Below are 17129 nucleotides of genomic sequence, written 5' to 3'. Positions count from 1 at the left end.
GCTTTAATTGACAGCACATGGATAATCTGCCTTTAATTTCCTTTGTTGTGGGGCCGCTTTCCCCTCCTCCATGTTCTATTCATTATATGCTATTCAACAAGCTATATACGTGGCTTAAAAAAAAAACTAGCCCATCAGTTGAACACATTATTACATGGTTACATAAACCTGACTGACTGAAAAACATGCTAGAAATCATGTGGGCTGATGATGGAACAACAGTTCATATTGCAGCTAGAGCCTTGCGCAATAGATCGCTACCAGCGGTGGGTGTGGGGGGAGTGCACACAAGGGAGGAGGGTGAGAAACTACCCACACCCACCAACCCCCCCCTAAACAAATAACACTGCAAGTGCCACAGGTTATTCAAGGGGAAGCAGATTCCAGTTCTCCACTCCCTCAAACATTACATCAAGCGCCTTAGAAAAATATTTTGCGGGTGCCTGCACAGCAATGGAATTAAACCACCAGTGACATTTACAAATCTATCTGCAGGATCCCTGCACCTCCCCCGCCAGCCCCACCAACCCAATCTGCCCCCCACCCACCTTCTCAAGCGCTCTGCTCCCTGGAGATGCCATTTTTTTTTAAAAACACCAGAACAGGCACAGAGTGTGATTGCTTTTCTGAATATGCATTTTTAAGAAATAACTCTGCTAAATTTTTCAAGTGCCAAGGAGGGCGAATGACGGGCTTGTAAACCAGGCTTGACACTGTGCTGCAGCTGCAGCTCGCTAAACACTCAGGGACGAGCTGGCATGGGACAGCTACCTCGGTGTGCAGGGGACTGATGCTGCTGTGATCTGGACTCTGATCACGTCACGGATCAAGAGTTGCGCTGTCTCATTCGCGTTGCCAGGGAAACAACTTCACAGCAAAGCCAAGCCGACAGCGTTGTTGCGCACACATCAACAGTGGTTCCATAAAACCACTACAGCAAACTATCAGCCCCTCTCGGTAGCGCTCTCGAGTCCAAGGGTCTTGGGGTTCAAGCCCCCTTGCAGGACTCGAGCACGTAACCGAGGACAGCACTGAAAGTGTCAGCCAAGGAAATGCTGCATGGTCAGAGATGCGGTCTTTCAGTTGAGACTTTAGAAATTTATAAACGAACAAACATTTTCAGGCTGCAAGGCGGCAATTTATTGCCCTGCTCTAGGTGCCCTGTAAAAGTAGCAGTGGTGGGCTTTCTTGAACCACTACAGTTTGCGTGTAACAGTGCTGTTAGATGGCGAGCACCGCCAGAATGTTGACTCAACAATGGCAAAGGAATAACGATGCAGGTCCAAGTGGTGTGCGAGTAGGAGAGGAACTTGCAGGTGGTGGTTTTCTCATGCACCTGCTGCCCTTTTATCTTTAGGTGGTACAGGTTGTGGGTTTGGAAGGTGCTACGGAAGAAGCCTTGGAAAGTTGCTGCAGCGTACTGCAGCCAGTGTCCTGGTGACAGAGGGATAGGAGAATGTTTAATCAGCCCTTTTTGTCCTAGATGGCGCGCAGCTTCTCGAGTGTTGTTAGCGCTGCACCTATCCAGGCAAGTGCAGAGTATTCCATCACACTCCTGACCTGTGCCTTTTATTAAATTCTTTCACAGGATGTAGGTGTCGCTGACAAGGCCAGCATTTGTTGCCCGTCTCTAACTGCCCTTGAGAAGGTGGTGGTGAGCCACCTTCTTGAACCGCTGCAGTCCATGTGATGTAGGTACACCCACAGTGCTGTTAGGAGGGAGTTCCAGAGGAACTGTGACACAGTTCCAAGTCAGGATGGCGTGTGGCTTGGAGGGGAACTTGCAGGTGGTGGTGTTCCCATGCATCTGCTGCCCTTGTCCTTCTAGGTGGTAGAGGTCACGGGTGTGGAAGGTGCTGTTGAAGGAACCTTGGTGAGTCTTGGTAAGTGGTCGGACAAGCTTTGGGGAGTCAGGTGGTGTGGCAGTCGCCACAGAAAACCCAGTCTCTAATCTGCTCTAGTAGCCACAGCATTTATGTGGCTGGTTCAGTTGAGTTTTTGGTTGTTAATTTATAGGATGTGGGTGTCACTGGCTAGACCAGCAATTATTGCCCATCCCCAATTGCCCTTGAGAAGGCAGTGGTGAGCTGCCTTCTTGAACCGCTGTAGTCCCTGTGGCATTCATACACCCACAGTGTTGTTAGGGAGGGAGTTCCAGGATTTTCACCCAACGACAGTGAAGGAACGGATATATTTCCAAGTCAGGATGGTGAGTGGTTTGGAGGGGAACTTACAGGTGATGGTGTTCCAATGTGTCTGCTGAACCTTGGCCTTCTAGATGGTAATGATCATGGGTTTGGAAGGTGCTGTCTAAGGAGCTTGCTGAGTTTCTGCAGTGCATCCTGTAGATGGTACACACTGCTGCCACTGTGCGTCGGCGGTGGAGGGAGTGAATGTTTGTGGATGTGGTGCCAATCAAACGGGCTGCTTTGTCCTGGGTGGTGTCAAACTTCTTGAGTGTTGTTGGAGCTGCACTTATCCAGGCAAGTGGAGAGTATTCCATCACACTCCTGACTTGTGCCTTGTAGATGGTGCACAGGCTCTGGGGAGTCAGGAGGTGAGTTACTCGCCGCAAGATTCCTAGCCTCTGACCTGCTCTTGTAGCCACAGTATTTATATGGCTAGTCCAGTTCAGTTTCACGTCAATGGTAACCCCCAGGATGTTGATAGTGGGGAATCAGCGATGGTAATGCCATTGAATGACAAGGGCGATGGTTAGATTCTCTCTTATTGGAAATGGTCATTGCCTGGCACTTGTGTGGCACGAATGCCACTTGCCACTTGTCAGCCCAAGCCTGGATATTGTCAAGGTCTTGCTGCATTTGGACATGGACTGCTTCAGTATCTGAGGAGTCACGAATGGTGCAGAACATTGTGCAACCATCAGAGAACATCCCCACTTCTGACCTGACTGATGGAAGGTGGTTGGGTCTAGGGCACGACCCTGAGGAACTCCTGCAGCGATGTCCTGGAACTGAGGTGATTGACCTCCAACAACGACAACCATCTTCCTTTGTGCTAGGTATGACTCCAACCAACGGAAAGTTTTCCCCGATTCCTACCGACTCCAGTTTTGCTAGGGCTCCTTGATGCCACACCTGGTCAAATGCGGCCTTGATGTCAAGGGCAGTCACTCTCACCTCACCTCGGGAGTTTAGCTCTTTTGTCCATATTTGAACCAAGGCTGTAATGAGGTCAGAAACCGAGTGACCCTGGCAGAACCCAAACCGAGCGCCAGTGAGCAGGTTATTGCTAAGCAAGTGCTGCTTGAAAGCACTGTTGATGACCCCTTCCATCACTTTACTGATGAGCGAGAGTAGACTGATGGGGCGGTAATCGGCCGGGTTGGATTTGTCCTGCTTTTTGTGTACAGGACATACCTGGGCAATTTTCCACATTGCTGGGTAGATGCCAGTGTTGTAGCTGTACTGGAACAGTTTGGCTAGGGGGCGCGGCAAGTTCTGAAGCACAAGTCTTCAATACAATTGTCGGAATATAGTCGGGGCCAATAAGTATCCAGTGCCGTCAGCCATTTCTTGAAATCACATGGAGTGAATCGAACTGGCCGAAGCCTGGCATCTGTGATGCTGGAAGCCTCCAGAGGAGGCAGAGATGGATCATCCACTCGGCACTTTTGTCCGAAGATTGTTGCGAATGCTTCGGCCTTATCTTTTGCACTGATGTGCTGGCCTCCTCCATCATTAAGGATGGGGATATTTTTGTAGCCTCCTCCTCCAGTTTCTGGTAATTAGTAGCCTCAGGATGTTGAAGGTAGGTGACAGAGCCATTGGAACACCACCAAATATCATCGGGAGCTGGTTATGCTCCCTCTTGCAGTAGGCAGTCATTGCCAGGCACGAATGATACTTGCCAGTTATCAGCCAAGGTCTTGCTACACGCAAGCATGAACGATTTCATTATCTGAGGAGCTGCAAATGGGGCTGAGCACTATCATGAACAACCCCCTTATATCTTGTTCAGTGAACGTTAAAGATCATATGGCACTATTTAAAAAGCAGGAGCGTTCTCTCATTGCCAGCCAACATTAATCTCTCATTTTGCCAAAAAACACAGATTAATTGGTCATTTACCTCAGGTTTTTTTTTTTTTGCGATCTTGCTCTGTCACTTGCCACAATTTCCTACCAAACAGTAACTACACTTCACAAGTAATTTATTGGCTTGTGAACATTTTAAAAGGGAAGGAAGAAATATATAACTTCTCTCTGTCAAGCAAAGTGATATTCTGTGTCTCTTTCAAATTCTCCCATTTCCATTTGAAATCCCTATGCTGCCAGTTCAAAACTTCTCCTCTCTTCTTCGGCAGTCCCTCAGGAGTGTGCATGACTTGCTTCCACTCCGGTTCGACGGGTTCCCGAAACGGCTGATGAGTCCAGTGCGTGACCTGCAGACTCTGCCTTACGTGGGGCAGCTGGTGGTGAAGGTTTGTGAGTGTGGGCTGTTTGGAGGTTTGTGCATTCCCTCCGACGCGTAAAACACATGGGATGCAAATGCTCATTTTGAGTTTAGCAAAGGTTATGAGGATGCAAATGATAACCAAACCACAACAGACGCCCGCACGGCACACACAAGATTCAAGCACGAGTGCATGAAGCATGTTCTACTGAAACCTGCAGCGTAAAAAACAAATCTTTGCATACAGGTTTCAAAAAATCAAATTTAAAAAAAGAGCAAGTCAACAGCAGATCATTTGTGCAAAATTGGCCCCTCATATCACAGCCCATCTCCAGTCGCTGACAATGCAATCAGGTTTATTTCACTTAAACCAACACACACTGGTGTGTACTATTTTGTAACACTTCTGCATTCTGACACAGGTATTCAGGTCATTACATTTTCAAACATTTACAATAAAGAGAAGACTTGCATTTACATGCCATATTTCAGGGGGAGTGGCACTAGGTGAATTGCTCCTTCAGAGAGCCAGCACAGATAATGACGGGACAAATGGCCTCGCCCTGTACTACAACCATCCCATGATTCATGGCCTCAAGGGCGTTCCACACTACTTTTTGAAAGCAGTCACTGTTGCAATTTGCGTACGGCAAACGGCTCCCACAAACAGCAAGGAGATAACGACCAGATCTCCCATGTCTCCCACTCAATATTTCTCTCATCCAGTTCTTGTGCACTGGATGAGAGAAATATTGAGTGGGAGGCATGGGAGAAATCCCCTTCTCTTCTTCGAAATAGCGCCATGGGGTCTTTTAAGTCCACCTGAGAGGACAGATGGGACCTCAGTTTAAGGTCTCATCTGAAAGACGTCACCTCAGACTCAGCACTCCCTCAATACAGCACTGGAGCATCTGTCTGGATTTTGTGCTCAAGCCTTTACAGTGGGACTTGAACCCACAACCTTCTGACTCAGAGGGGCTAGAGCGCTACCATTGAGCCACAGCTGGTAATGTAATCTTGGACACTAAGTAGAGGGGTAGAGCAAAACTGACACCTACAAAGGGCATACAGCGTCAGTCACACCTGTCTGAAGTGTTCCATTCAGCTAATTTTCTGGTCAGGTGGGCAGAAAAGTGGAAATTGGAATTCAATCCAGAGAAGTGTGAGGTAACACGCAGATCCTCGAACCAGTGGCAGGTGATTAAAGAATATGGAGGGCCTGCCTTTATTAGCCGAGGCATAGAACATAGGGAGCTGCACACAACACTGGTTAAACCACAGCTTGAGTACTGCGTACAGTTCTAGTCCCCACATTGCGGGAAAGATGTGACTGCACTGAAGAGGGTGCAGAGGGGGTTTACAAGGATGCAGCCAGAACATGAAAATTTTAACCATGAGGAAAGACTGGGTACACTGGGAATGTTTTCCTTGGAACAGAAGAGGTTGTGGGATGACTTAATTAAGGTGCATTAAATTATGACGGGCCTAGATAGTTTTATAGAGGCAACCTATTTACCTCAGCAGAGGGGTCAAACACCAGGGGACACAGAATTAAAGTAATTGGTAGATGGATTAGAGAAGAGGTGGATTGGATGGGAGATGAGAAAACACGTTTTCACCCACAGGGTGTGAAAGTAGGAAACCTGAAAAAGTGAGTGAGGGGGTCAGAAAACCTCACCACACTTGGGTGAATACTTGAAGAGCCATGATCTGCAGGGCTACAGACCTAGGGCAGAAAGGTGGGATTAGGCTGCGCAGCTCTCTATGGACCAGCACAGACACGATGGGCCAAATGGCCTGGTTCTGTGACATAAATTTATGATTCTGCACGCAATGAATCAAATATAATCAGAAGAGGCAGGGTCGCATCTGAATTTGTCGCTGGTAACGGCAGAGACCTCTAATATTTCAATTATACCACTAACAGCATACCAAAACATTGTTAAAACAAAGTACAGTTTATTTTCAAAGCCACGTAGCACTCCTCCTTAATCCAAGCTAGGGGAACAACACCGGACCCATCTCTAGTTTCCCAGGCGCACTGCGGCAAAGCAACGAATGTGTAGCAGCTGTTACCTTTATCAGCCCAGTGGAAAGGCCGGTTGCAACAAGAGCAAACTTAAACAAACTGTTGCCAATCATGATATATTAGCCTCATCGCTTCCAACAGCTCAATTCCTTGGGAGACAGGGAACAAACAAGCACAATCATTCAGGAAACCTGCTCTCCATCACCGCCCGCTGAACCCAGCTGGAAAGTGCCACCTTGAGAGAGAAGAGCACTGCAATCAGCTGTGATGCCTTCTGTGGTTGAACAGCTTGCCCTGTTTTTCTTCTTCCCCCCCCGCCCCCCACAAACATGGCTGCTGGGCTCACACATGCTTACAGTCACTAACACACAGTGGTTCAGAATCCGCCCTTTTCACAGTCTCCAGGATTTGAGAGTGCTGAATTAGATCCCGGCTGAGTTGCACCTCAACCCCCACCCCCCTCCATTGACCCACCTTTGACCCAGAACCCTTGATGGCGTTATCCGACAAAAGTGTGTCGACCTTAGTGCCAGACACTTCATTACATGAAATTAAGCATAGAAACCTGTGCGTTTAGTCAAGGAAAATGAGGCTATTGTCAAATAATGTTCACATGGAGGTGAAAATATTGAAGGTTCTATCTGGAATTCTGTAAACACAGCACCTTCAGGAGAAGAGGGGAGAAAGGCAAGCAAACTCTTTTAAACACCCTTTGAGCCACTCGTTAATTCGTTGTACAACCCTACCTCTTTGGCAGTGTTCGCTTGTCCAGCATCGGTGGTTAAACTGATCATTGAACACAGTCTGGGAACAGCTGCTTTTTCCTTTCAGGGTGCCTGGGCAGACATCGCTGCACTCTCGATCGTCCTTGTTGGACTTGATGTAATTGTCCTCCACTGAGTCCAGAATTTTCGACCAGTCGAGCGTGGAAAGGTAGCAGAGCTCTGGGTTCTTCTCAATCCTCACTGCGCCCCGGGTGATGTTCACCAGGTTGTACAGGCCGATCTCTTTGAAGTGCAGCATCTCAAAGATGACCAGAGCGTAGTTGAAGAAGAGGCGCGTCCCACGGATTACAGTCAAGTTCGGGAAGAGGTCTTTCAAGCTCTCCAGGCCGTAGACACGGAAGAGAAGCAGGTAATCCGTGATCATTGTGAGCTCCGGGAAGCTCAGGCCACGGAAATCCTCGGGTTTGGTACCAAACAGCAACAGAATCTGCAGGTTTCCCTCAATGACGGTGCAGTTCCTCAGCTGTTGCAAGTGTGTAATGTTGTTTCGAATATCTATGCTTTGACAAACTAAGGAGGAAAAGAAGAAAGGAGAAGGTTAATGTTTATTATGGCATCGTGAAATGATTCACCGCGTAGGGTCATTGGTTAATACATTGGAAAAAAACTTTTCAACAATTTACATCAACTCTGTAAAATTTCAAACCCTTTCAAGAACTTTCAGGAAATGTTTCTATAGAAACTTTGATGGAGATAAAGGGAATTGGAATTAAGATGGCAAAAAGGTGCCATAGCCAACAGACAACAGAGCAAGCCAAATGCACTTTTTTTTTTTATTCATTCATGGGATGTGGGCTTCGCTGGCTAGGCCAGCATTTATTGCCCATCCTTAGTTGCCCTTGAGAAGGTGGTGGTGAGCTGCCTTCTGGAACCGCTGCAGTCCATGTAGTGTGGGTACACCCTTGACTTGATTCTGCACCTGCGGTGCTAACCATATTTGAAAGGATAATTGCTGACAGTGTAATACAAAAGGGGGTGGCCTTGCGGCGCAGTGGGTAATGTCCCTAGCTCTGAGCTAGAAGCTCCAGGTTCAAGTCCCATTCCAGGGCTTGATGGCCAAGGAAGGTGAGTTCATAATGTGGCCAAACAGGTTGATCATCAACCTGCAAATCCTTCCAGTATGCCTGATGGCAGGCGATAAGAACGGGAGAGTCTGCTGCTCAGCCACGCTTGCTGCAGAGTGATACCCCTCAAACTGTAGGCTCTGACAACAGTCTAGTGGCCTGCTCCAGGAAAAACTAGCTACGGAAACAGGTGTAAGCATGTGCTTTGCCTGCCTCATGCATCTCTAGGCACAGAGAGAGAATCAAGAAGATCCAGAGAAGAATACAAAAGGAGCTATTCTAATAAAATATTTTTTTAAATATAAACATTTGACACCAACAACTTGCATTAATACAGCACCCTTACAATGTTAAAATGTCCCAAGGTGCATCACAAGAACAATTACCAAATAAAATTTGACACCGAGCCACGTGAGGGGATATTAGGGTAGGTGTCCAAAAGCTCAGTCAGAGATAGGCTTTTAAGAGCGGCATAAAGGAGGAGAGAGGGTTAGAGCAAAGGAGAGGTTTAGGGAGAGAATCCCAGAGCTTGGGGCCCAGGCAGCTGAAAGCACAGTCACCAATGGAGGGAGTGATTAAAATTGGGGAAGCATAACAGATCAGAATTGGAGGACTGCAGAGATCTCAGAGGGTTGTAGGGAAGTTACAGAAATAGAGAGGGACTAGGTCGTGAAGGGGTTTGAAAATAAGGCTCAGAAGTTAAATATGCAGGCGCTGCCCGACCGGGACCGTTTTAAGTCAGCCATCCCAAGGAGCGATGAACAAATGGGACTTGGCGCAATTTAGGATACAGACAACGAGTTTTGGATGAGACCAAGTTGACCAAAGCTGCAAGACTGGTCAAGAAAGCACTGGCATAGTCGTGACAAGGAGATAACAAAGGCACGAACTTCAGAATTACAAACACTCCAAAATGACTTGGCTTGCATGATCCACCATGGTGACACAGTTAAAAAGAAAGACAAAGATTTGCATTTGTACAACACTTTTCACAGCTATGGGACATCTCAAAGCTCATGACAAACAACTTTTAAAGTGCAGTCACCATTATAATGTAAGAAACATGGCAGCCAATTTGTTCACGGCAAGCTCCCACAAACCTCAATGTGATAATGACCAGATAATCGGATTTGTGATGTTGAGGGAGGGATAAGTATCGGCCAGGATATCATGGACAACTCCCCTGCTCTTAGTCAAAATAGTGCCAAGGAACCTTTTAAGTCCGCATGAGAGGACAGACAGACAAACAGGGTCTCTGTTTAACATCGCACCTGAAAGACAGCACCTCCGGCAGTGCAGCATTTCCTCAGTACTGTGGGACTGTCGGCCTTGATTTTTGTGCTCAACCTCTGGACTTGAACTCACAACCTTGTGACTCAGAGGCACGAGTGCCACCCACTGTCTTGACACCACACACACAAGCTTCTCTGTTAACCCACTCCACCTTTAAAAGTTTCCTCAAAATCCATCTTTGTGCCGGTGCTTTTAGTCTCTCCATTAACCCCCCCCCAAAACTCTGGTAACATTTTCCCTCACCAAAGCACCTTGGGATATTTACTTTGTTAGAGCTTTTATATAAATGCATGCTGTTGCTACCCGAGCACCTACTATATGGAACTGTGTCAGTTTGACCCAGATGTAGCGGCTGCACTTTTCTCTGAAGATCTCATTCCAGAGATCTGAGCACGTAATCTAGGCTGATGCTTTAATGCAGTGCTGAGGGAGTGCTGCACAGTAAGAAGTGCCGCCTTCAAGAGAAAGGTTAAACCCCAAGGCCTCAACTACTTGTTCAGTAGCCGTAAAAACAATGACGTTATGTGGGGAGGCGGTGGTGTAGTGGTATTGTCACTGAACGATTAATCCAGAGACCCAAGGAAACGCTCTGGGGATCTGAGTTTGAATCCCACCATGGCAGAACTTGGATTCGATTAAAAAAAAATCTAATGATGGCCATGAAACGATTGTCGTAATGCCCTTTAGAGAAGGAAATCTGCTGTCCTTACCCAGTCTGGCCGATATGTGACTCCAGACCCACAGCAATGTGGTTGACTCTTAAAAGCCCTCTGAGATGGCCTAGTAAGCCACTCAGTTCTCCAGGGCAATTTTTATTCGTTCATGGGCAATAGATGCTGGCCGAGCCATCAACACCCACATCCCATGAACGAATAAAAAAAGAATGCCCCGATCAACATTTATCCCTCGAATGATCACCACTAAAACCAGATGAATATTTCGCTGCCGTCGGCAGAACATTGCTGTGTGAAAACGGCTGCAACAAAACAAACACTTCGAAAAATAACTTATTGCCACTGATGTGTTTTGGGATGCCCAAGGACATGAATGATACTATAAAAATTCACTGGCAATCCACGTAAATTTAAAGGTAAATGTCCAATCCATGATCGGCAGCTGGACCAAGGGGTTGAAAATTATTGAACATTCCTGTTTCCAAAACATGCAATCAATTGAACCATCTAGCCCATAATGAAGTAGCGATGTGGGTTTCATCTCAATTGGAGTCACTGAGTCATAATGGCACAGAAGGAGGCCACTCAGCCCATTCAGTCCATGCTGGTTCTCTGTAGAGTAAGCCCCCAGTCAGTCCCATTCCCCCACTCTATCCTTGTAAATTATCCTCGGAATTTTATTTCTCCAAACCCAGTCTTTGCCGCCACTGCCATCACTCTTTGCATTTCTCTCAAAGAACTTGCATTAATAGAGCACCTTTAATATAGTAAATGCGCCAAGCCGCCTCATGGGGTGTTATCAGTTCCACTGACAATTATCCCTCACCGCTATAGCAACAGGTTCTTCTAATTAACTAGAACTAAAGCTCAGCAGAAGCTGGAAATTGAAAAGACAAACTGAAAATGCAGGAAACACTCAGCATGTATGGAGGGAGAATGCTTCATGTCAGACCTTTCATCATAACCAGGAGATGTTACTAATGAACTGTATTAACTAAACTAACTCGGGAGTGATCCAGCACAGAATGCCAAATGCAAACAGTGGGACAATGCCTCGCTCAAGGAGGAGCACCCTGCTCCCCATCACCTTCCCCCACCCCAGCCGAGTCTAGAAACTGTCTCAATCACTAAAGTTAAAGAGTATTTACATCAATCAGAGTTTGGATGGGGGGGCTGAGGGAAGTCAGGTGGGGATTAGATCACATTTTTAGGAAGTTACATCGACCGGATTTGAAGTTTCCTGAGCTCTTTCTCCCATGTGCCACAGATTCTAACCTGTCAACTGCAGAAAATCTCTCTGCTTTCAAAGCCTGTGCTTGATTTCCACTTAACACATGTTGAAACTAGTTCCCTGTAAAAGCCCCAACAACATTAAAGGGTGGAGGGAGCCAGAAAATCATATCAGAGAAATTCCTCAGTAACTGACAAAATAAACATGCATCCTCAAGAATGCATAGGCACAGCAGAAGGCCACTAAGCCCCTCGAGCATATTGGGCAGATGTCACTTCTGGAAAACTGAAGGCAACGTTTGCAATTTAATGTGAAAAATTTTAAGTCATGACGCTCTGGCCATCATGCATGTGGAGAAGGATGAATGGGCCTGTTGGTCTTTTCCTGCCTATTGATTTCGTATGTTCGTATCAAAGTTGGAGAGGAACAGGGATTTCTCCAGTATCCTGTCCAACATTCCTGCTTCAGCCAACTCAATTAAAGAAAATCAGATTAACTAGTCACTTATCGCGTGGCCAAGTCTGGCGTCTTGCTTTAAATGAATAACTGCAGCATTTGCCTGCCGAACAAGTCACTGGAGTTCAAATGTAAAGCAAATACTGTTTATTAAGTCAATGAGAAACCAGGACAGCGATGATTAACATGCTTATGTCACAGATGTGTTCAAGTGATCCAGACAGATCCATGTGCGTCAAAGTAAGGCACAGATGCCAATTGATAAGTGATCTCATCAACAGCTCACAGGGCTGTGACGGGCTCCACAGAGTAAATTTGTCGACGTATTTGTTACATTTTTAATTTGTTTACTCAAGGATTACACGGTCACGGCTCAGCAGACACATCTGTCTTTTATTCTATCCTTCAGAAATCGTTATGAAGAGAGGCACACAAAACAAGTTCAACAGATACACCGTCCAGTAGAAACAGAGCAACAGTTTTTTGGAAATAGAGGGGAAATTTCTATTTGCTGATATTTGTGGCGCAGTGGCAGTGATGGAATAACAGGGGAAAAACAGATAATAAAACTCCAAAACAAGCTGAAGTTACTTACTTTCTTCATTAGCCCGACAGGAGTCCCCACCCAAGAACCCCACACCACCTAACAACGCCCCCCCCCGCCCGGTAATCAGATCTCACCAACTTCATTCCGACCCGCTCTCTAAGCAGAACAACACTGCACCCAATAGCAGCATCCCAATTCCAACCAAGCCAAGATCAAAGACTTGCACCTTTCATGACCTCAGGACATCCAAAGCACTTTACAGTCAATAAAATACTTTTGAAGTGCAGTCACTGTTGTAATGTAGGAAATGCAGCTGACAATTTGCGCACAGCAATGTGATAATGACCAGATAATCTGTTTTTAGTGATGTTGATTCGGGGATAAATATTGGTCACCAGGACACCAGGGAGAACTCCCAGGCTCCTCTTTGAAATAACACTTGGGATCTTCCGCGTCCACCCTAGAGAGCAGATGTTTAATGTCTGATCCGACAGACAGCGCTTCTGACTGTGCAGCACGCCCTCGGGAGTGGAGTCCCTTGAGCACAATATCTAGGCTGACTCCAGTGCCTACAGTGGGTCTTGCACCCACAATCTCCTGGCTTGGAAGCGAGCCAAGGCCGAGATCAGCATAGACTTGTCCGGTTTGGGGTGGGGTGCGGTCAGAGCTGTCACACATCGTTGGGGCAGAGCAGAAGAAGCTTGATCCTAAAATCTTAAATCAGGCTACGCCTGACAGGAGAGTGTTTGATGCTGACATAAGTGTACCGAAATTAAAAAAAGTTCTATCTTTCAGCACCAACACTCCCTTATTAAGCACAAAGTTCACACAATGAACTCACAGTCATAGTTCTTCAAAAAAACCTAACATACATGGTTAAAAATATAAGTGTGATCTAATTAAGTTTATGTTTACTTTAGTTTCCAATGCAAGAAATACGCTTTGGATTCATCTTTGTAAAAATGTGCTGCGTAACCATCAGTCAGACTTTGGCTCAGCTGCTTCTCAACCAATCCAATTTAGATAAAATCTCACAGAACCTGCCAACATAAAGCTTTATCATCAGTAGACACGACAGCACTGATGAGGCACTTCAACTTTATTCTGTGCTTTCAGCGCCACAGTGATGTACAGTGTAAATAAAAGTGACTTACTACTGGGTTTACAAATCTTTTTTTTGGGGGGGTGTGGGGGGGGGTGTGTGTATATTGTTTGCATGCATTAGCATGCGCATGCATATGTGGTGTGTGTGTGGGTGTGTATGCATGTTATATGCATGCATGTGTTGTATGTATGCGTGTGCATGTGTGTGTATATGTGCATGTGTGTATGCATGCACGTGTGTGTGTGTGTGTGTGTGTATGTACGTGTGCACACCCATGCATGCACAGCATTTGATCTGCTCGAAAGGGCAGAAAGTAAGGCATATTAACAACTGGCTGGATCACCACAGGGAGGTATTCTCATTAACTTGTATGTGCAAAATTTCCAATGTGTAAAAATGATAATGAAAGGACTGTACGTTAACGCAAATTTGAAAACAAGTAGCCTGTGATTTTAGGTCATTGTCACATTGGCCACTCTGAATTTATGTATGCAATATGATTCTTCCTCTAAGCAGTTTTCTCAGGAATATAACGCCTTAATTGATTTAAAAAATAATCCCAGTACATGTGCAAATCGCCACAATGAAGATTTGAACCTGGAACAGTTGGTTTTAAATAAATAATTCCAAGCTAGTTTATATTTATATCGCGCTTTACGACATGGCTAAACGCTGTACATACCATGAATTACACTGAAGTGCAGTGACTCTTATGAAAGTAAATGTGTCAGCTATTTAGCACACAGCCAAGAACTGAACCAACAGCCCACGAGATGAATGACCAGTTGATCCGCTCCTGTCGAAGGAGGAGAATTAATAACTGAGCCATGGAAACCAGGAGGGTTTCAGGTTTGATCCCCGTCTGTGCAGAGTTGGTTGACTGCAGCCAGGGCCACAACAGAACACAAGGGAGTAGGTCATTCAGCCCTGTGAGCCTGCTCCGCCATTCAATAAGATCGTGGCTGATCAGATTGTAGTCTTAACTTCACTATCCTGTTTGGCCCCCATAATCTTCGAATCCCTTGTTGGTCAAAATTCTGTCTAACTCAGCCTTGAGTATATTCAGTGACCCAGCCTCCACTGCTCACTGGGGGAGAGAATTCCACAGACTAACAACTCTCAAGAGAAAAAAAGTTCTCCTCATCCTAGTTTTAAATATAAGGACAATAATTTTTAAACTGTGTCCCACAGTGGAGACCTAACTGGGAGGCGGTGGCGCAGTGGTATTGTCACTGGGCTAGTAATCCAGACACTGGGGGTAATGTTCTGGGTTCGAATCCCGCCACGGCAGATAGTGAAATATGAATTCAATAAAAATCTGAAATTAAAAGTCTGATGTTGAGATATGAACAAGGAGCAGGAGTAGGCGATTCAGCCCCTCAGGCCTGCTCCGCCATTTAATAAGGTCATGGCTGATCTGATAGAACCTCAAATCTGTATACCCCCTACCGCCGATAACCTATCATCCTCTTGCTTACCAAGAATCTATCCACCTCTGCCTTAAAAATATTCAAAGACTCTGCTTCCACCACCTTTTCAGGAAGAGAGTTCCAAAGACTCAGAACCCTCCGAGTGAAAAAATTCTGCCTCATCCCTGTTTTAATTTGCGACCCCTTATTTTTAAACAGTGACCCCTAGTTCTAGATTCTCCAAGAGGAAACATCCTCTCCTCATCCACCCTATCAAGACCCCTCAGGATCTTATATGTTTCAATTGAGTCATCTCTTACTCTTCTAAACTCCAGCAGATACAAGCCTAGTCTGTCCAACCTTCCCTCATAAGACAACCCGCTTATTCCAGGTATTAGTCTGGTAAACCTTCTCTGAACTGCTTCCAACGCATTTACATCCTTCCTTAAATAAGGAGACCAATACTGTACACAGTACTCCAAATGTGGAGTCACTAGTGCTCTGTACAACTGAAGCATAACCTCCCTACTTTTGTATTCAATTCTCCTCGCAATAAATGATAATATTCTATTAGCTTTCCTACTTACCTGCTGTACCTGCATTCTAGCCTTTTGTGATTCATACATATGACCATAAAACCATTTTTGATTGTCGTAAAAACCCTTCTGGTTCACTAATGTCCTTTAGGGAAGGAAATCTGCTGTCCTTACCTGGTCTGGCCTATATGTGACTCCAGACCCACAGCAATGTGGTTGACTCTTAAGTGCCCTAGCAATCCACTCAGTTAGCTCACCATCACTTTCTCAAAGGGCAATTGGGGATGGGTATAAATGCTGACCTATCATCTAAGCCTATATCCCATGAACGAACGAATGAATGAATGAATGAATGAATTTTTAAAAAAAGGACATCTTGACCACAGAGGGGAAGCAGGCTGAGATTCCAGGTGCCATTTGTGAATCTGTGATCCCTGATGCACGAGTGCACCCACCATCATCATTGGCTACAGCAAAAGCTTGAATTTATATAGGCCTTTAACATGGTGAAATGTCCCAATGCAGTTCACAGGAACTTTAAACAGAATTTGACATTCAACCACATAAGCAAACAGGTCACCAAAAACTTGATCAAAGAGGGAGGTTTTAAGGAGCATTTTAAGGAAGCAAAGAGAGGCAAAGAGGCTTAGGAAGGGAATCCAGGGTTTAGGGTCCAGGCAGCTGAAGGCGCTACTGCCAATGGTGGAGCAATTAAAATCAGGGATGCGCAAGAGGCCAAAATTAGATGAGTATAGATAGTGGAAGGTTGTGGGGCTGGAAGAAGCGATAGGGAGGGGTGAGGCCATGGAGCGATTTGAGGACAAAAGTGAGAACTTTAAAAGTCGAGGCATGCTCAGCGAGGATCAGGTTTGGCTGTGATTCCCCTCAGCAACAGCTCACACTGTTGGCTTGGCCTGATGATTGGGGAATTGGACAAGGTAGCTCGGAGCTACTTCCATCAAGCAACCACACAGGTCAACACTTCAGAACTGGGCAGAATGCAAAAGGAAAGAGGGGGGCAGAAACACAGGGAGCTGCTGTTTCAAGATAGCAACTGTCAAGTTGCCCTCCCTTTAAAACTTGGGCAGGCTACACATGGAAAAGTAGACCACAGCCATACAATTAGCACAAGTACACGTGTGGGTCTTGAAACAAAATGGAACATGGCATATACATCAACAATGTCCTAGAAATAACGTATGGTACTGTAGTGGTTATATTACTGGATTAGTAATAGAAAGGGCTGGATGAGTAACCTGAGTTGAAATCCCACCAGGGCAGTTGGAAAATGAGTTTTCAAAGAAAAATTGGACATTAAAAATCTGTCGGATTGGAGTTAGAGCCCAAATGGCTCACGAATATCTTTCCAGGAAGGAACCTACACACTTCCTTTGCAGAAAAGTGACTCCAGTAGCACCACCAACATGAGTGGCTCTTAACTACCCTCTGAAGTGGCCCAGCCAGCCAGGCACTCAGTTGAAATAAGAAAAATACGTTTACAAAGCGTCTTTCAAGAGCACAGGACATCCCAAAGCACTTTACGGCCGATGAAGTACTTTTGAAGTGTAGCCACTGAGACTGTGGG

At 45.8% G+C, this 17129-nt stretch overlaps 1 protein-coding gene across 3 annotated transcripts in view; it reads right to left on the bottom strand.

Moving 5' to 3' along the window:
- LOC144688981 (insulin receptor-like) overlaps positions 1-17129 on the bottom strand; it is a 221145-nt gene that overhangs the window by 177225 nt on the left and 26791 nt on the right. For all 3 annotated transcript variants that reach the window (XM_078556060.1, XM_078556061.1, XM_078556062.1), the window contains one exon: positions 7191-7739. In XM_078556060.1, coding sequence (XP_078412186.1) covers positions 7191-7739 — 549 coding nt within the window. The remainder of the gene's footprint in view (positions 1-7190; positions 7740-17129) is intronic.

This window comes from Cetorhinus maximus, chromosome 13 (genome assembly GCF_964194155.1).
Source record: "Cetorhinus maximus chromosome 13, sCetMax3.hap1.1, whole genome shotgun sequence".
Classification (NCBI taxonomy): Eukaryota; Metazoa; Chordata; class Chondrichthyes; order Lamniformes; family Cetorhinidae; genus Cetorhinus; species Cetorhinus maximus.
Note: the sequence above shows the minus strand (reverse complement) of the source record. Positions and strands in the feature narration are given on the sequence as shown.